Source organism: Nyctereutes procyonoides, unplaced genomic scaffold (genome assembly GCF_905146905.1).
Source record: "Nyctereutes procyonoides isolate TBG_1078 unplaced genomic scaffold, NYPRO_anot_genome, whole genome shotgun sequence".
NCBI classification, from domain to species: Eukaryota; Metazoa; Chordata; class Mammalia; order Carnivora; family Canidae; genus Nyctereutes; species Nyctereutes procyonoides.
The window spans coordinates 13560001-13580739 of record NW_026575128.1 but is presented as its reverse complement, the minus strand read 5'-3'; the positions used below and the strand labels follow the sequence as shown (position 1 = coordinate 13580739).

At 40.4% G+C, this 20739-nt stretch overlaps 1 protein-coding gene across 1 annotated transcript in view; it reads left to right on the top strand.

The window, feature by feature from the left end:
• Positions 1–2535: 2535 nt before the first annotated feature.
• LOC129520787 (cytochrome P450 4X1) overlaps positions 2536–20739 on the top strand; it is a 37564-nt gene continuing 19360 nt past the window's right edge. The window contains exons 1-6 of the mRNA XM_055341991.1: positions 2536–2712; positions 11178–11319; positions 13217–13261; positions 14632–14759; positions 16938–17065; positions 17150–17304. Of these exons, the coding sequence (XP_055197966.1) occupies positions 2536–2712; positions 11178–11319; positions 13217–13261; positions 14632–14759; positions 16938–17065; positions 17150–17304 (775 nt within the window). The remainder of the gene's footprint in view (positions 2713–11177; positions 11320–13216; positions 13262–14631; positions 14760–16937; positions 17066–17149; positions 17305–20739) is intronic.

The window sequence follows — 20739 nt, the reverse complement described above, 5'->3', positions numbered from 1 at the left end:
ATAAATATTTGCCTATTATTATCTCCCAAATAGCTATGATCTACTACCTATGTCACGTCCCATCTTAAGTCCCTTTGGTGGATTCCCATCACTTTTTGTAAAATCTGAACTCCTTAACCTGGGCTGACCATGTTTCTAGGCTTTTTCAGTGTCCCTATCCCCAGTCCTCCAGCCAAGGAAATTCAAGTCAATGGACATTTGCACAGGTCTGCCAAAAGAAGGAAGGGATACATGTTCTGCTATTGGTCTCCAAAGTGGGATTTTCATGTTGCAATTAGTATTGAAAGCCAGTCTTTGGCCAGAATAATTTTCTAACTTCCTGTATGTCCCATTAGCATGTCCTATTGGAGTAGGCTGTAGATTTTAAGTCTCAATCAGGGGTAGAGAGGACACAGACTGTATCATAAGGAAGTTTCTACCTTATAAGTGGAAGTTGTGAAAAAGCCCACCTCTTCCAGCCTCGTGGACCAGGGTAAATTTTAGCAGAAGTGGTAAAGCCCGAGGTCAGGAGAGCATCTGATTTTCTCCCTCTAGGCTAAAATTCTGGAAGTAGAGATTTAGATAGATTTTGCTTTGCTTCCTTTTGGAGAGGAACCAGAGTGAAAATGGCAGTGAAGCAGAGAGAAGACTTGAGCTAGCACCCTTAAGCCTCTCTTAAGCTCTTGGGTATAGTACAAAAAGTGTCAAAATTATTTGTTTTCCAAGGAAGTATACAGAATACAGTGGATGGACCAGCCACGTCTCAGAAGGGATTTACATCCTTAGCAAGAGTCTGAATAAGACTAGGTTAGTCCCCAGGTCCCGACCCTGCTGAGACAACTAACTGGAAGTTCACGAACTCCACTCTACTATTTGTCAGTCAGCCCAGAGGACCCCAGGACCAGAGCAGACTAGATGTCATGAAGCCAAGACTAGCTTGGCTAGACCCAAGGCAGAACATGAGTCTGAGGTCCTCAGCCTGGTCACCATGATGTGGTTATGTGAAAGCCATTATATATTTATCATGATTTGGGGAAGGGGCAGGGTACAGAGGAAGAATCTGAAGAAACTAAAATGCTATGAGTCACCCAGAGGAGACTGTATAAACCAGAAGATTCTGAGACACAGTCAAATAACAACTTCTACTTGAGGAATGGAGATAGGCAGGAGAAGGCAAGGTCTGGGGAAGAGGGAGCTGTAACATTTAATGTGTGGGACATAGTGGAACATTCCAGGGGTTGGTACTTAGTCCATATGAAGTTATCACCAATGGAGTCTGTCTTAATTATTAACTTAGCAAAAAACCTGGCAATGGAGACTGGGGTGGGGGCTTGAGTATTGGGGGCAGTGACAGGGAAGAAAATAGGGAGTTGTAGCAGAGATTGAGTTTATTGTTCAAGGCTGTAAATCCAACAGCTAACATGTGCCTTTCTTAGCATAAATAAATGAAAGAATGAATGAATGAATTTTGGGAATGCCTATAAGGAAGGCTGGGAATGGGGAATAGCAGCTTGGGAAGTCAGATCTGTTGGATCCTAGTTCACCACCTCTTAGGTAATAAATACCTAAACCACATTACTTTCTAATTATCTTACTACATTTTCCTATTATCTATGTTCTCAAGGCTATTTATGTCCCTTGTATCCAGGGATGGCTTCATGGGCCCGGAACAAGGCCCCATACTCAGAAGGGCATATGCTTGGTTTAATGCTCTACCGTCATCACCTTGAAATTGTTAATAACTTTTTAACAAGGGATCCCACATTTTTTCTTGCACTGGGATCCAAATTATGTAGTGGGCCCTGATTGTATCTGTAGTGTCTTCTGCAGTTTAAAATAGTACATGATGGACATTGGCAAATGCTAGAAATCCAAGTGAGGACCAATTGTTGAACATTTACCAGCACACCACCGGACAAGCCATATATGAGTATAATAACTACACATATCCATCCCCAGCCCCAAGATCCCCATGAGTTTTGACAAAATTTCAGAGCAGGGGAGATTTTTAGTTTGGGGATGTTTTATTTTGTTCTTTTTTTTAATAATAACTTTATTCTTTATTGGTCTTTTTTTTTTAAACATAGCAGTTTACCATTTATTTGTGGCAACGAAGAAAGACAATGGCCTCGGCCTTGGAATTATTTCAACACCTAAATTCTGACTTCCCATGATTGAAAACTGTCACAGCTGAAGTGTGACATTCCAGAGGGGCATTAAGAAGTCGCCCTGAATGAAGATTGCTCTCTACTGATAAAGGGTTAGATGGGATGAGCACTGGGTGTTATGCTATATGTTGGCAAATTGAACTCCAATAAAAAGAAATTAAAAAAAAATTTTTTTTAAAGATAAAGGGTTAGAAACCCGGGAACTCGTGCCTGCCTCCGCTGGCCAAGCCCGAGCTGTCCCTCCCAGAGCTCTCCCTCCTCCCGGGGAGGAAGGAGCTTGTTGAGGGCACGGAGTCGCCGTGGGCTGGGGACCTCTCCCGGCGGCGAGCGCAGAGGGCTCCCCCCTCCCGGGCCCCGAGTTCACGCGCGCCCTGCCTGGTGCACAGGGATGGAGTCGTCCTGGATCGAGACGCGCTGGGCGCGGCCCTTGTACCTGGCCTTCGCCTTCTGCCTGGCCCTGGGGCTGCTGCAGGCCATCAAGCTCTACCTGCGGAGGCTGCGGCTGCTGCGAGACCTGTGCCCCTTCCCCGCGCCCCCCACCCACTGGTTCTACGGGCACCAGAAGGTATCGGAAGGGAGGGGCGGAGAAGGATGCTGCCGAGGAGACCGGCGGGCGGGCGGGCGGTGGGGCGGGCTGTCTCCTCCCTTCCCTCTCAGCGTTGCATCCTGCACTTACCTCTCTGGCCCAGCCTGGGGCTCTGGGCATCTTTCCATGAACTCTGGGCTTGCTCCATCACAGCGCTGCAGGGAAAAGGCAACCAGCCCGGAGCCTCTGGAGAGGAAGCCTGGGGGGCTGGGACGGCCTATGCAGAGTGAGCACAGAAAAAGAGCGTGCTGTAACTCAGGGCTGGGTCTAGCTGCTTCACCGAGCTCTTGCATTTGTGTACTGCATCTTGAAAAACCTTCCACACGGATCGCTAAAAGATAGTTACGTTATTCTAAATAGTGCTTATTACTTGCAGAAAATATGCAAAATCGAACACAGTTAGTTGCCACCCTTAGTGTGTTACCACCAGAGAAAATGAACTTTTCCCAAGATTCTTGTGAAGTAGAGAGCAGCCCCCACCACCCACTCAAAAAATGATGGCAAATTGCAACGTGTAAAAGGGAGACCTTTACCTTCTGTTCCTCCTGTTCTCCACATCCATGCTCACCCCTGATTACTTGTTTTATTCATTCAGCCAGCTTTGAGTGGAATTGTGTGGTGGATGCTGGAATTGCAGAGAGCAGACTAGTACCTACCTTCAGAAGCCCAAGGCAGATGCGTACTTAGACTACAAAGAGAAGATACAGATACAGGGTAATGAGTGCTTTGATAGAGACCTAGGGACAAGGGGATCTTGGAAGGAAGTGGGTGTCTCTATCTAGGGGAGGAAGGAAAGTCTGTGAAAGTCTGGGCAGAATTTTAAAGGATGGTTGAGGTGGGGAGGGTGTCCCCTGCAGAGCTGCTGCATGATCTTTCAGCTCCACTCTTTTTTTAAAAAAATATAAATTTATTTTTATTGGTGTTCAATTTGCCAACATATAGAATAACACCCAGTGCTCATCCTGTCAAGTGCCCACCTCAGTACCCGTCACCTAGTCACCCCCACCCCCCGCCCACCTCCCCTTAATCCTTCTTTCCAAAAGCAACCACTCTCAACTGTTTTACATGTTTCTTTCAATCCTTATTGGTAAAATATTACTATGTTGCATTTCTTAATTTAATAATTTTAGATATCCTTTTATTAACTACTTTATGATGAATAATCACTTATACCTCATCTTTTACTGTCCCAATATAGTTACATGGTATTTTTTGGTTAAAGAGAAAAATTAGTACTTATATTATTTTGATTATGTAAATGCTTACTTACCACTGATCCAATGGTTGATTTTGTTCCTTCTCTCATAGAACTTTCTTCTCTCATGTTGTTATTAATGTCCTTTTCTCGTATGCTTAGTTTTTCAAAATCTATCACTATTTTTTTCCCAAATGTTTTTAATCTGTCAAACACATCTCAACAACATTTTCAAATACTGAAAGATATCAAACAATCTATCAGTCCATATACTTTTCTGGAGGCATTTCTCCCAAAGACTTCTCCTCCCATTCTAACCTGGACTGGTTGCTCTCTAGGCCCGGTACACAGATAATGTGCTATTCTGTGTCATATCTTCTGTTTCCTGGATAGTATATCTTTTTTCTGATTTATTTTATTATTTTTATGGGTAGCTTCTTGAGATTGAGTGGAGGAATGTCGGGTGAATTCTTTGAGCTCTCAAATGGCTGAAAATGTCTGTTAAAATTCATAACTTAGTTGATAGTTTGGCTAGGTATAGAATTAGACTTTGGAAATAATTTTCTCTCAGAATTTTGAAGACAACATTCCATCGTCTTCTAGCTTTCAAGGTGACTGTTGAAAATTCTGACACATTTCTGATTTTTTTCCCAACATCATTACTGTAGTAAAATGCCCATAACATAAAATTTACCATCTTAAACATTTTTAAAAGTGTACAAGTCAGTGATGTTACATACATTCATAATGTTGTGCAGTCATCAACACCATCCAACTTCATAACTCTTTTCAGCTTGTTAAACTGAAACTCTATACCCAGTAAACAGGGGATCCCTGGGTGGTGCAGCAGTTTGGCGCCTGCCTTTGGCCCAGGGCGCGATCCTGGAGACCCGGGATCAAATCCCACGTCGGGCTCCCGGTGCATGGAGCCTGCTTCTCCCTCTGCCTATGTCTCTGCCTCTCTCTCTCTCTCTCTGTATGACTATCATAAATAAAAAAAAAAAAGAATATATACCCAGTAAACAATAGTCCCCCATTTCTTTATCTCCCCAGCCCCCAGGAACCACCACTCTATTTTCTGTCTCTGTAATTCTGACTACTCTACAATTTTGACTACTAGTATTTTGTATAAGTGGAATCGTGTAGTATTTATCTTTTTTGTGACTAGCTTATTTCACTTAACGTAATGTCCTCAGGATTCATCCATTCTGTAGCATATGTTAGAATTTCCTTTCTTTTAAAAACTGAATAATATTTCACTGGCCCTATATACTTCATTTTATTTATCTATTCATCCATCAGTGGATACATGGGTGGTTTCTACATTTTAGCTATTGTGAACATGGGTGTACAACACCTTACTTTCAATTCTTTTGGATAAGTACCCAGAAATGGAATTGCTGGATCATATAGTAATTCCATTTTTAATTTTTTGAGGAACAGCCACACTGTTTTCCATAGTGGCAGTACCATTTTACACTTCCACCAGAAGTGCACAGAGATTCCAATCTCTCCACATTCTTACTAACATTTGTTTTCTGTTTTGGGTTTTTTTTTTCCTGATGGTAGTTATCCTAATGGGTGTGATTTGCATTTCCCTAATGATTAGTGATGTTAAGCATCTTTTCCCTTTTTTTAAGATTTTATTTATTTATTTATTTAATTATTCATTCATTCATTCATGAGAGACACAGAGACAGAAACATAGGCAGAAGAAGAAAAGGCTCCTGTGGGGAGCCTGATGCTGGACTTGGACCCAGGACCCCTGGATCACAACTCAAGCCTACGGCAGACAGACATTCAACCATTGAGCCACTGAAGCATCCCTTAAGCGTCTTTTCATCTGCTCAATGCCATTTGTATATCTTTTTTGGAGAAGTGTCTAGTTAACTCTTCTACTCATTTTGGATCAGGTTGTTTGTTTTTTGTTGTTGAGTTTAAGATCTCTATTTGTTCTGAATAAGTGGAATCCCACTTATCAGATATATTATTTGCAAATATTTCTCCCATTCTGTGTTTTTCAATTTTTATTCTGTTATACTGTCTTTTCTTTTCATGAACAAAAATTTTTAATTTTCATAATGTCCAATTTCTATATTTTTTTTCCTGTGCCTTTTGTGTCATATTGAAGAAGTCATTGCCAGATCCAATGCTGTGGAGAATTTGCCTTGTTTTTTCCTTTTTTGTTTTTTAAGATTTTGTTTATTTATTCATGAGAGACACACAGAGAGAGAGAGAGGCAGGGACACATGCAGAGGGAGAAGCAGGCTCCATGCAGGGAGCCCAATGTGGGACTTGATCCCAGGACTCCACTATCACTCCCTGAGCCAAAGGCAGACACTTAACCGCTGAGCCACCCAGGTGTCCTATGCCCTATGTTTTCTTCTAAGAGTTTTACAGGTTTAGGTCTTATATTTAGGTCTTTGAACCAGTTTCAGTTAATTTTTGTATATGGCGTTTTGGTAAGGAAGGGCCCAACTTTATTCTGTGGCATGTGGATATCCAGTTTTCCCAGCAACATTTGTTGAAAAACTATCATTTTCCCATTGAATGGTCCTGGCACCTTTGTCGAACATCACTTGACCAGATATTTGAGGATTTATTTCTAGGCTTTCTATTTTATTCCATTAGCCTATATATATATCTATTTCTGTGCCAGAATCACACTGTTTTGATTACTGTAGCTCTGTAATAAGTTTTGAAATCAAGAAATGTGAGTCCTTCAGTTTTGCTTCTTTGTAATTTAAGACTGTTTTGGCTACTCAAGGTCCCTTGATATTCTATATAAATTTTAGGATGATTTTTCTATTTCTACAGAAAACATCAGTGGGATTTTGGTAAGGATTACATTGAATTGTAGATCACTTAGGGTAGTACTTACATCTTAACAATAATAAATCTTCCAAGGACGCCTGGGTGGCTCAGTGGTTGAGCGTGTGCCTTTGGCTTAGGTTGTGATCTTGGGGTCCTAGGACTGGGCCTGCCTCAGGCTCCCTGGGAGCCTGCCCCTCCCTCTGCCTATGTCTCTGCCTCTCTCTGTGTGTCTCTCATGAATAAATAAATAAATAAATAAATAAATAAATAAATCTTTTTAAAAATAATAAATCTCCCAATCCATGAATATGAGATGTGTTTCCATTTATTTATGTCTTTTTAAAGTTCTTTAGAAATGTTTAGCTCTCACTGTGCAAGTCTTTCACCTTGTTGGTTGGGAATACTTGGTTTTCCAATACTTGGTTTCACATCCTAAATATTTTATTCTTTTTCATGTATGGTAAATGGACTTGTTTTCATTATTTTCTTTTCAGATTGTTTGTTAGAAATGCAGCTGGTTTTAGTGTAGAAATGCAACTGACTATTGAGTCTAAGGTTAATTCCTTGTGTTTTCTTCTAAGAGTTTTATACTTTTACCTCTTTTGTTTAGATATTTGATTCTTTAAGTTAATTGTTGCATATTGTATAAAGTAAGGGTCTAACTTTATTTTATTCTTTGTGGATATCTAGTTATATCCCAGCACCATTCGTTGAAAAGACTATTCTTTCCCCCCACCCCACTGTATTGTTTTGGCACCTGAGTGGGAAAAACCCATTCTTCCTCCTGTGTTTCCCCTTTTCTCTCACATTATGGCCATACTCAAAACACTTTTGACACCAGATGTTGGGTGAGTGCCCCTGCAACCAAGCAATTTTGTGGTACTGAGTGTCCTACAACTTAATGAAATTCTGACTGTCTACCCAGAGAAATCATCAAATCCCACAGATTAAGAATCCAGCCTCACAGGACTATCCCCTCCCCACTTCAGGTGCCAATGATAAGTCCAAGTTGTTACTATGTTCAATCACCTGTAAGTTGGAGATTCCCATAACCTCCTCCTTGGGTTTGGTTAATATGTGGGATTAGCTCACAGAATTCAGGAACACAGTTAATTTACTGTTTACCAGTTTATTAAAAGTGGTTAGGATAAAGGATACAGATGAGCATGCAGTTGGAAGTGATGCACAGGGTAAGTTATCTGGGAAGGGGCACAGAGCGCCCATGCCCTCTCCAGATGCATCACTCTACCAGTACCTCCACATGTTCACCAAACTAGAAGGTCTCCAAACCCTGTACTTTTGGAATTCTTACAAAGTCTTCCTCATATAGGCATGATTGAACATTAACCCCATTGTCAATCCCTCTCTATCTCTGGAGAATGGGAAATGGGGTTGAAAATCCCAAGCTTCTAATTATGGCTTGGTCTTTCTGGTGACCAGCCCCCATCCAAGGGCCCACCAAGAACCACCTCATTAGAACAAAAAACACTACTATCAGTTGACTATAAACATGAACTTTATTTTTGGATTCTCAATTCTATTCTATTGATCTATGTGTCTACCCTTATGCCAATACCACACTGTCTTACTTTGCTTTATAGTAAGTTTTGAAATCAGAAAGCATGAATCCTCCTATTTTTTTTCAAGATTATTTAGGCTATTCTGGATACCTCTGGTTTCCATATAAGTTTTAGGATCAGCTTGAGAATGTCATCTACAAAGAAGCCAGGTGTGATTCTGCAGGATTACATTGAATTTGTAGATCAATTTGGGAATTATTGTCATTTTAGCAATATTAAGTCTTCTGATTCATAAACATGGGATATCTTTACATTTACTTAAGGTTTTTAAAAATTTCTTTCAACAATGTTTTGTAGTTTTCAGAATATAAGTCTTATATTTGTCTCTTTTTGTTTCTGAATGTTTTGTTCTTTCTGATATTGTTGTAAACAGAATGGTTTTATTTTCATTCAGATTGTTTATTGCATTCATAATGTTTTAAAGTCCATAGTCATCTTGACTATCACTAAATTATTTTTTGTGTATTTTAGAGAGGCCCCTATCAGAGTTTTGCAGATGAGCGATGGCTGATATATCAAGCTGGCTAATATTACCAACCCTGCTTATTTATCTTTTTTTGTACTTTTTACGTTTCTTTTTAAAAGATTTTATTTATTTATTTGAGAGAGAGAGAGAGAAAGCATGAACAGGCAGCTGGAGGGGCAGAGAGGGACAAGCAGACTCCATGTTAAGCACAGAGTCTGACTCAGGGCACAATCCCAGGATCCTGAGATCATGACCTGAACCAAAGACACTTAACCAACTGAGCCACCCACGTGCCCCTACCCTTTATGTTTCTTTTGACAATTCGTCACTCAGTCACAAAGAACAGCTGAAACTATTTTCCTTAACCTCCCTGAGACTCAGTTTCCTCATCTGTAAAATGTAAATTCTAATCATATCTGCTTCATAGGGTTCCTGGTATAAAGATTAAACAATATACATCATGGAAAGCATGATCTTGGCAGCACCTAGTTCATAATAGTGCTTTGTAAGTGTTAGCTATTATTATTTGTCTGGGGACTAAGCACTTTCTGAATATTTCTAAACAATACTTCCTAAATATGTATAAGACGTATTTTCAAATATATTAAGATACTACTGTGGATGAAGAAATATGAATTCATATATTGTGCGACTCACAATGGCTTTCTCTTCTTTTTGCTGAGACAGAAGTTACTCAAAGTATAACCACATGCTTGTGGCTGAGGGTGTCCATGACAATTTCCAACCTAAATAAATAATCCTCATATTAGGCTATAATTTCCATGAGGGCAAAGACCTTAACTGTCTTATATTTCCCTACATCTCTATTGCCTGGCATATATAGTAGGCACTTAATAAATAATCATTTGTCTATTGTTTACAAATGAATTAATGAAGGAACCTTTGCTTTGTTGCAAAACATCATTTGCATTGTCAGTGGGTGCTTGTCACTGGCTTGATTGTGGGAACGTTAGCAAAAATGAGTCTGTACCATTTCAGGAGCTAGATTTTAAGAATCTCAACCTCCTAGGGGCCCTCAACTTTCCAGGGAACATTTCATGGGATAAAAATGCTGGTTGATAACAGAGGAAATTGGGAGCCAGAGTTTTCCATCTTTTCTGAGGGTACAAGCAATACCATGGCAAACTCTGTATGATTGGTCACACAAAGAAGAGTTTGCCAGCCTTAGGGTTTCTTTGCAAGTCAGGACCCCCACAATCATGTGTCGCTGAGCATGCACAGACACACACATACAGGTGCACACACACTCCCACTTTATATAATAAATGGATATAAATGAATCTTCTTGTCAGTGATTTAGAGGAATTTTTTAAATGAGCCATTAGTAAACTACTTATCAAGTAAAAAGTTCATCTGTGATTATGGCATTTATACTCTGATTTATAAATGTTAGAAGCTGGGAGTTTTTTACTTAAACATTGCTTCAAACTTCAAAATGAGCCTCCAAGTAGTAAGGGAAGAGAATGAGATTTTCTTCATAGATGGAGTGGGTGGGTTTTTAGGGAGGAGCTTTTACTATGAAGTCACAAGAAAAAAATCACTCCTCAATGATTAGAGAAAGGAAAAGGGAGAGGAAATTGTGAACTGGATCATGGGTCATGTTCAGCCTATCACCAATTAGCTTCCCATAGGAAAAAAATCTTTCTCAGCTTTGACTCCACTCCTAATCAAAATGTGAGATGTTAGCAGATGATGCAGATGAGATTCTCTTCACCTTCTCAGTTGGGAAAACAGTTCACCATAGATGTCATTCGACATTTGACAGGGGCTTGTTCTGGAGATACAACATACATTTACATTGAGAAGATAAATGCCCTGACCTTCATTAGAAAAGTATATTCTGGGGCACCGGCATGTCATGGTCAGCTAAGTGTCTGATTCTTGTTTTTTTTTAAGATTTTATTTATTTATTCATAGAGACAGAGAGAGAGAGAGAGAGGCAGAGACACAGGCAGAGGGAGAATGCAGAGAGCCCCACGTGGGACTCAATCCAGGGTCTCCAGGATCACACCCTGGGCTGCAGGCGGCGCTAAACCGCTGCGCACCGGGGCTGCCCTGATTCTTGGTTTTAATTCAGATCATGATGTCAGGGTTGTGAGAAAAAGCCCTGCATTGGGCTCCATGCTAAGGGGGAAGTCTGCTTGAGATTTTCTCCTTCTCCCTCCCCCTCTGCCTCTCCCCCCAGTTCTCTCATTAATTAATTAATTAATTAATTAATATATTTAAAAATTATACTCCAAGCTTGGAAATGCCAAGGAATGCATGTTTGTGTGACCTTATCCAGGCCCTAGATCAGCTTGCCTCTGTAAGAGGGTTGAGTCCAGACTGTCTGGTTCCTCTAACTTCCTTCACTCTTTTTTCACTGCAGTTACTTCAGGATGGTAAAATAGAGAAACTTGAGGAGCTTGTTGAAAAATACCCTTGTGCCTTTCCTTACTGGGTTGGGCCTTTTCAGGCATTTTTCTATATCTACGACCCAGACTACGCAAAGACATTTCTGGGCAGAACAGGTAAGAAAAGGGATGAATCTCATGAACCTAATCCTCCTAAGAGTGATATGCAAAACTCACAGGCAGGATTCTAAAGAAATCCTGAAGCAAAGATTAGTATTTGGCCTTTAAGAGACCTAGAGACACACTGATGATTTCCAGAGGGGAGGGGGATGGGAGAAATAGGTGATGGGAATGAAGGAGGCCACTTGTGATGAGCACTGGGTGATGTATGGTAGTGTTGAATCACTACACTGTACACCTGAAACTAATATAACACTGTGTTCACTATACTGGAATAAAAGAAGAAAGAAAAAGAAAGAAAGAAAGAAAGAAAGAAAGAAAGAAAGAAAGAAAGAAAGAAGGAAGGAAGGAAGGAAGGAAGGAAGGAAGGAAGGAAGGAAGGAGGAAGGAAGGAAGGAAGGAAGGAAGGAAGGAAGGAAGGAAGGAAGGAAGGAAAGAAAGAAAGAAAGAAAGAAAGAAAGAAAGAAAGAAAGAAAGAAGGAAAGAGAAAGAAAGAAAGAGAAAGAAAAGGAAAGAAAAGAAAAGAAAAGAAAAGAAAAAAAGAAAAGAAAGAAAAGAAAAGAAAGAAAAGAAAAGAAAAGAAAAGAAAAGAAAAGAAAAGAAAAGAAAAGAAAAGAAAAGAAAAGAAAAGAAAAGAGGACGCCTGAGTGGCTCAGTGGCTCAGGTCTTGATCTTGATCCCGGGGTCCAGGATCGAGTCTTGCATCGGGCTTCTTGCGAGGAGCCTGCTTCTCCCTCTGCCTATGTCTCTGCCTCTCTCTGTGTGTCTCTCATGAATAAATAAAATCTTAGAGAGAGAGAGAGAGAGAGAGACCTGGAGAAAGTGAGGAGGAGTTTCTGACCAACCCTGAAAGAGATTCCCACTCCTCCCACCCCACCCAGTCCTTTGTCCAGCTCAGACTCCCATGGGCCCTTGAGGGTATATCTTAAAGCCCAGTTGGCACCAACAGATCACCAAGGACTTCTTTTGCCTCTTGGTTTTGTGACTTCACATCAGCAATACCTCCCACCCCCAGCCCCCTGTTTGAGCATAAGTCTTTCAAGAATTCAGAAGTAGCTCTGCCTCTGTTGGTTCAGTACATATACCTGACTGCTAGATCATTAATTTACCAGTATAACCTCTTGACTGTGGTCCAAATTTTATTTATTTATTTTTTGCTTTCTGCATACTTCTCACCTGTGTTTCCTTTTAGGGCATGGACAAGTCATCTAATTCCCCCATCCAAGCCTTTTTCAAGGCATCCATGGTGGATCATCTCATAGCACAAATTTAAAATATCTGGTTTTTGCTCCATCATCTATGTTTTAACTAACTTAGTTTTAAATACAATCTTATATTCTAATCTTTTTTCCCTGTCCACTGTCTCTGTTACTTTCAGTAAAACCTGATAAAGGAAAACAGCTTTTCCCTAAAAGTCTCCATGTTCCCCATGCCCCCAGCCCTAATTTGTTTCCTGCTTACCCTTTAAAGGACAAGAACTGTAAAATACCTCCACGTTAGAGTTCACAAGAACCCCAAGAAGCATTTGTCCCCCATTCTCTGTGGTTTGCCAGCCCCTACTCTAATCACTAACCTACTTTCCAAAAAGGATATAATATACTGTCCGAAATCCTGTTCTGGAAACTTGGTAACCCTTAGGCAATCTCTACTTCTGTTGGAGAAAGTGTAAGCAAGGGGAAAATCTGGGTATGTGTACCTGTCTGCCTCCTGGGGTTTGTTATTCTCTGGTTTCTCAACCGAGACTTGTAGTTTTCCTAGGCCTACCAAGGCTATAGGGGGTGAGTCCTGGGCTCATTTTTTGTTATTTATGGTTAGTGCAGGCAAGTTTAAAGAAACTTCACCAACTTTGGTAATTTCTAATGTTGTCATTTGTTTCTTCTGCTTGACTCTGCAGATCCCAAGTCCAAGAACCTGTACAAGTTCTTGATTCCATGTCTTGGTATGTATGTACAACAGAGCAGGGTGACACACTGAGGTCCCCTTGCTATAGCAGAGCATTCCAAGAAACAAATCAGAATGCTCGAAAGCATTAAGAGAGTGATAAATCTATACTGCAAGTTTTCTAGGGGGAAGATCAAGAGTGAGTGCTAAGCCAACACAGCACAACTTCTCAGGAGCCCTCTTTGTCCATTTCTCTCCCCAAAGTCTCATTCTTATGGCACATGTGTGTGAATCCATCCCATCTCTGTCTTTAAAACTGTAGCCTCACATCTATATCCTTTATTTTATCCTTTCTTCCCTCTTGTTTTCTTGGTTCTTCCCCTTTCTTTTTGGAGTTCCTTTATTTCCATTTGAAAACCAGTGTAGTTTTGCTCTGAAGTATTGTTTGTAGTATTCCATTAGCAGATAAATTAAGACTTTTAGTCATGTAATTGGTATTTATGTTAGACAAAGAAGGAATTAAATGAAAAAATTGTAGGTTTGGGGTTCAGAGCTACTTGGATTTGAACACTGCCTCCCACTGACTAATTGAATGTGATTTGGGGGAAATCATCCAATAAGCATTACATCTCTGGGCCATTGTGAGAATTAAGTGAAGCCCATATTTCCCACACTTAGTATAATGGCTGGCATTGTACCAGTGCTGGACCATGTGTCACAAGCCTGACATGTAAGCACTCAATGAATGATGGAAATTACATATTAATAAACTTTACGGTCATTTTAAAACCAAATCTTTAATGACCTTTCTTGCAACAAAAGGTTGTGAAGCATTGGCCTTCCTGAGAGTTTCCACTTCATATCATTTATGGGTGTAAAGCACAGACTAGGGCTCGAAGACGAGACATTTGGGGACAGAGTAAATACTCGGGTCTAGTTCCTTGTAAATTTTGTATTCACAGCATAGTTTATGGGTTGGTTTGGAGTCAAGAGAGATGAATATTTGTTGTGTTTCTACATCAAGTTACAGGCCATGCTATTTGCCTCATATATACACTTTCATTTAATCTTCACAGCAACACAGTAAAGTAGATGCTTATTATCACACTTCATCATTGAGAAAGCCAAACCTTGGAAAGGTTAGGTAACTTATTCAGTTACTACAGAGACAGTAGCTGGTGATTTCAGGATCGGCATACTCATCAGGCTGCAAAACTTGGTGTGTCTTCCTCACAGTGTGGAATACATCCATCCCAGATGTAAGCATCAAAACTAACTTCCAACTTAATATATGAGCCCTGCTCTGATTTCCACTCTATTATAACTACCTGTGTGCCATGGTCAGCCCATGATGTTGTGTTTCTCACCTCTCCTTTGTCATCTCATCTAATAAAGTGGCATGAGGTTTTATCCCTTTTATTTCTCAAGGAAACGGACTAGTGAGTCTGGAAGGATCCAAATGGTTCCAGCACCGCTACCTACTAACTCCTGGGTTCAATGTTAACATCTTGAAATCATACATCAAGGTGATGGCCCATTCTGTGAATATAATGCTGGTAAGTGAAGGGGAAAAGAGTGCTCTGATGTGTTCCAGAATGTTTCCAAAAAGGGATGTATTTCACATCTGTAGTGGGTAGTGAAAGTCAAAGGAGGATGGCTCCTAGAAATTAGCCAATGTACAATTACCAGCTGAGCAAGAGGTGTCTGTGTAAGCCTTTGCTTTGGTTCTTTGGGTGATAAAAAATGATGAAGATCTGGTCATATGACTTGGATATATTTTGAGACCCTATGGCAGTAAACCAAGTACCAAGTAGTGAGATTCAGATGGTAAGTGCTATAACTGACAAGTGATGGAACCAGGAACAGCTATAGTAGCTTCAGATGCAGAGGGGACTCAGATTTGCCAGGAAGTATGAACAAGACTTGATTATGTGGATAATACAGATGAGGGAATTCTAGGCAGAGTGAGTTAACATGAACAAAGGTGTGGAAGTTAGGATGAACTTGCCTGATGGTTACAAAGACCCTAGAAAGGCTAAGTGTCTACATTAAAGTCGCAGATGTGAGTTTCCTCTAGTGGATAGTAGGAGGATCATTAGGAGCTGATTTGAGCCTTTTCAAAGAGCCAGGAAGATGCTGGCAGAAGAATATTCCCATGGGCATGATTTATAAATGAGTTCCATTCCAAAACTTCACTTGTACATGACATATTTAAATTTTTTAAATTTGTACTTGTTTAAAAATCAGACAAGTAACTCATTAATAGAAGTTTTAATATAAACTTCAAACCCCACAAAGTCAAAGTTTCCCTCCACCTTCATCTGTAAACTCATCCCTTTTCCCAAGAAAGACCTGCTGTTACCAGCTGATTAACTGGGTTCTCACAGAAGTGGATTTAACATCAGTTGCCCTTGTTGAGGTGAAAATACCCCTGTCTCATTCTTGGCAGCAAACCAGAGGGCAGGCTAGGGGGCCCGGCAGGGAGCATGCTATTTCCATTCTGTGCAGTTTTGTGCACAATTGCAAATTAGCCAGTGATGGTACTGGGTTTAACTCTGTTTCAATAAAACCACTTCTGTCTTCCTTGTTTCTCTGTCCCATCTGTGCCTGAGACCCCATCCATAGTTCCTCCCTCTGCTGAACTATGCAGAAGTGCCTCCAGCCTTGAGCTTCCCCTTTGCTCTCATTTCTTCTAAATTTACTTTTTTTTACTCAGTTAAACTTATATAATTAAAGATGAAAACAATTGAATGAACAATTGACATTTGAGTAAAGGCTTTAAAAAAAAAATCTCTGCCTTCCACCCCACCCCCATCCAGACCTGCAAATCCATAGCACCCCCTAGCTATGGCGTAGGTGTTCAACAAATGTAGGTTGCTCTGACTTTAACCATTCAGATTTATTTGTGTTTTACACAATGAATGCCTATTATGACAAATACATTTTCATATATGGCAGTTTCAGCCACAAAACATCTCGGATGTAGTGTAAGTAGGTCACTTGGGGGGGGGGGAAGTGGACAGAAGGAGCACTTGACTGGGAGTCACTCCCCGAAACTGCTCCTTTCATAGCTTCTCTCTGTCCTCCACTTCTGAATTGAAAATGTCTTTGGGTTTTGTTTTTGGTCTGTAAGAAGGGGGGGAGGGGCAGGGGAGAGGGAGAGGGAGAGAGCTAATCTTAAGCAGGCTCCACACCCAACACGTCCCACGTCAGGGGCTCTATCTCACAACCCTGAGATCCTGAGTTTAGCTGAAATCAAGAGTCAGATGCTTAACCGATTGAGCCACCCAGGAGCCCCGGAATTGAAAATGTGTTTTACAATGTTCCAAGTTTATTTTAAATGTGGCTATGGTGGTTGGCAGTAGTGATAGGGTGGATTGTCTTGCAATTTGGGGACTGAAGATGGAAGAAGCCTTGGAGAGACCCTCTGTAATTATAGGTCTGTTTTACTGGGACTCTGATCTGCTGTAAAGCAGAGTTATGATAATAACCGAAAGGCCGAAGATACTTAACTCAGCCATTTTCCAGAAACCTGGGTTGCTCCATGCTCTTTCTCACCCAGCTGGGTGCAGTTTTCCCCTCTTCATGCCACTTGATTAATTTACATATATAACGATGGCTTCTTCTAGGTCAGGGCTCTCTACCTTATGTCCTAAGAGCAGAGTCAGAGAGGAGCTTTCAGGTAAAGGCATTTTGATGATGGTGATGTTGTTGATCTTGACCTCCTATGCCAGGGTAAGTGGGAGAAGATTTGTGGCACTCAGGACACAGTTGTGGAGGTCTTTGAGCACATCAACCTGATGACCTTGGATGTACTGATGAAATGCGCTTTCAGCCAGGAGACCAACTGCCAGATAAGCAGGTCAGTGACAGGAAAGCAAGAAAGACACCTATTGGCTATCCTCTAAGTCATTCATTGACATATTATCCCTTCTTTCTCTCCTAGCACCCATGATCTTTATGTTAAAACAACGTTTGAAGCCAGCAAAATAATCTTTTACCGCTTGTACAGTTTCTTACATCACCAGGACATAATTTTCAAATTCAGCCCTCAGGGCCATCGCTTACAGGAGCTGGTCAAAATTCTCCACCAGTACACAGGTACTTCTTGCATTTGGGTGGCCCGCATCCATATGCGGTCATAATTGTGTTGTGTCTGTCCAGAAGAATAGGCTTCAAAAAAAAAAAAGAATAGGCTTCATTGTGAGAAAAGAAAACATTCTTGTTCTTAATGGAGTTATAGAGACAATGCTGCTTTAGAAGAATTTGCTAGGGCAGCCCGGGTGGCTCAGTAGTTTAGCACTGCCTTCAGTCCAGGGCATGATCCTGGAGTCCCGGGATCCAGTCCCACATCAGGCTCCCTGCATGGAGCCTGCTTCTCCCTCTGCCTGTGTCTCTGCCTCTCTCTCTCACACACACAAATAAATAAAATCATTTTTTATAATAAATTTATTTTTTATTGGTGTTCAATTTGCCAACATACAGAATAACACCCAGTGCTCATCCCGTCAAGTGCCCCCCTCAGTGCCTGTCACACGTTCACCCCCACCCCCCGCCCTCCTCCCCTTCCACCACCCCTAGTTCGTTTCCCAGAGTTAGGAGTCTTTATGTTCTGTCTCCCTTTCTGATATTTCCCACACATTTCTTCTCCCTTCCCTTATATTTCCTTTCACTATTATTTATATTCCCCAAATGAATGAGAACATATAATGTTTGTCCTTCTCCGATTGACTTACTTCACTCAGCATAATACCCTCCAGTTCCATCCACGTTGAAGCAAATGGTGGGTATTTGTCGTTTCTAATGGCTGAGTAATATTCCATTGTATACATAAACCACATCTTCTTTATCCATTCATCTTTCGATGGGCACCGAGGCTCCTTCCATAGTTTAGCTATTGTGGACATGGCTGCTAGAAACATCGGGGTGCAGGTGTCCCGGCGTTTCATTGCATCTGAATCTTTGGGGTAAATCCCTAACAGTGCAATTGCTGGGTCGTAGGGCAGGTCTATTTTTAATTCTTTGAGGAACCTCCACACAGTTTTCCAGAGTGGCTGCACCAGTTCACATTCCCACCAACAGTGTAAGAGGCTTCCCTTTTCTCCGCATCCTCTCCAACATTTGTGGTTTCCTGCCTTGTTAATTTTCCCCATTCTCACTGGTGTGAGGTGGGATCTCATTGTGGTTTTGATTTGTATTTCCCTGATGGCAAGTGATGCAGAGCATTTTCTCATGTGTATATTGGCCATGTCTATGTCTTCCTCTGTGAGATTTCTCTTCATGTCTTTTGCCCATTTCATGATTGGATTGTTTGTATCTTTGCTGTTGAGTTGAATAAGTTCTTTATAGATCTTGGAAACTAGCCCTTTATCTGATACGTCATTTGCAACTATCTTCTCCCATTCTGTAGGTTGTCTTTTAGTTTTGTTGACTGTATCCTTTGCTGTGCAAAAGCTTCTTTTCTTGATGAAGTCCCAATAGTTCATTTTTGCTTTTGTTTCTTTTGCCTTCGTGGATGTATCTTGCAAGAAGTTACTGTGGCTGAGTTCAAAAAGGGTATTGCCTGTGTTCTCCTCTAGGATTTTGATGGAATCTTGTCTCACATTTAGATCTTTCATCCATTTTGAGTTTATCTTTGTGTAGGAAAGACGATCCACTGGAAGAAAGACAGTCTCTTCAATAAATGGTGCTGGGAAAATTGGACATCCACGTGCAGAAGAATGAAACTAGACCACTCTCTTTCACCATAAACAAATAAACAAAATCTTTAAAAAAAAGAATTTGCTACATCCATAGTAGTAGTCCTGTCAGAAGTTAGCTACACCTTGGTCATTATGTACAATTGTTAATAATACAAATATAACAAGGGGACATTTAATATCTCAAAGCATACAGGGCATGTGGCTCTTTGCACAGTGTTTGCAGTAATAAAGGAATAATGACAAACTAAAAACACTCACACAATATAGAAATGAATGTAGGAGCAGAGCAGAGTGAGCACGGATATGCATTCAAAAGAAGGGGGAAATGGAGAGTTTTTCAGTGGGGATAAACTTTCAGTTACACAGGATAAGAAGTTCTAGAGATCTGCCTGTAAGTTAACAGTACTGTATTGGGCATGTAAAAGTTTGTTAAGTAGGTAGATCTCAGGTTAAGAGTTTTTACTACAATTAAAAAATAAATAAATAAAACAGTCCATGGCCACACCATCCTGAATGTGCCCAATCTCATCTTACTACAATAAAAAAATAAATTAAAAAAGAAGTTTCATTTGGGGCACCTGGCTGGTTCAGTCAGTAGTTCAGTCGGCCTTAGTGTTATGAGTTTGAGCCCCATGTCGGTTGGTTGTAGAGATTACTTAAAAATAAAATCTTAAAAAAAAAAAGAAGCTTCATTCAAAGAGAGTTTTGGCAAAACATAAACATAAAAGTTGAAATAGATTAAGCTTTTTAAGCAATTCAACATTACTTTTCATCAACATCATAATAGAGAATATTTATCAAGTAGTTAATAAACCTTCCTTGGCTCTACTACTTACTAGCAGTGTGATTTTGGCATATTATTCACTGCTTTGTCTCAGTGTCATCTGTAAAATGGGGATTAAAAGGAGCTATCTTCTAGGTTTGCAGTGATGATTAAATATGTTGGGATACAAAAAGGGCTTAGGACAATACCTGGCACTGAATAAGTGTTAAAAATAAAAATAGTTACTTTAGGACACTTGGTTGGCTCAATCGGTTAAGTGTCTGCCTTCAGCTCAGGTCATGATCCCATGAGCCTTGCTTCGGGCTCCATGCTCTGAAGGGAGCATGCCTCTCTCTCTCCCTATGCCCTTCCTGCTTGCTCATGCTTGCTCTCTCTCTCTCTCTCTCTCTCAAAAAAAATATATATATGTATGTATACACACACATATATATTTACTTTAGCGAATATATTTGCCTCAAGGAAATTTGCAACACACACTGACACATGCACAGTCACACACAGACACACAGGAATGTAGATATTATAAGGAGTAGACTCAGAGAAGCAGGTTAGTTTAACCATTTAAGACATAGATTGGCATTATATACAGCAGTAGTTCCAGACTTGTCCATATCATTGCCCACACAGAAAATGCTAAATTTGTATGGTTCATTAGAATGTATCTGGGGGCATCTACAATGTACTTGGTGAAAAAATTCTTTACTATTTTTTTATATTACATAATGATGATTAAAAAAACAAAATGCAAAGTACTGGGGAAAATTTAAATTTGTTCAAAATAAAACTTTTTCAAAATTTTTATTTTTATGTCATCAAATTTATGAAATTTTTTATTGCATCTGGACTTTAAATAGTAGTTAATAGCCTTCCCCCTCTTCTAGGGTATGCCAACCCTTGCTCTAATGACAGTTTGGGTTGCATAAGCCTTTGTTGTGTGGGGAGCTGTCCTGTGTCTTGTAGGATGCTTAGCTGCATCCCTGACACCTACCCACTCGATGCCAGTATGACTCTGATAGTTGTAGCAACTGAATGTGTCTCGACATTGATGAA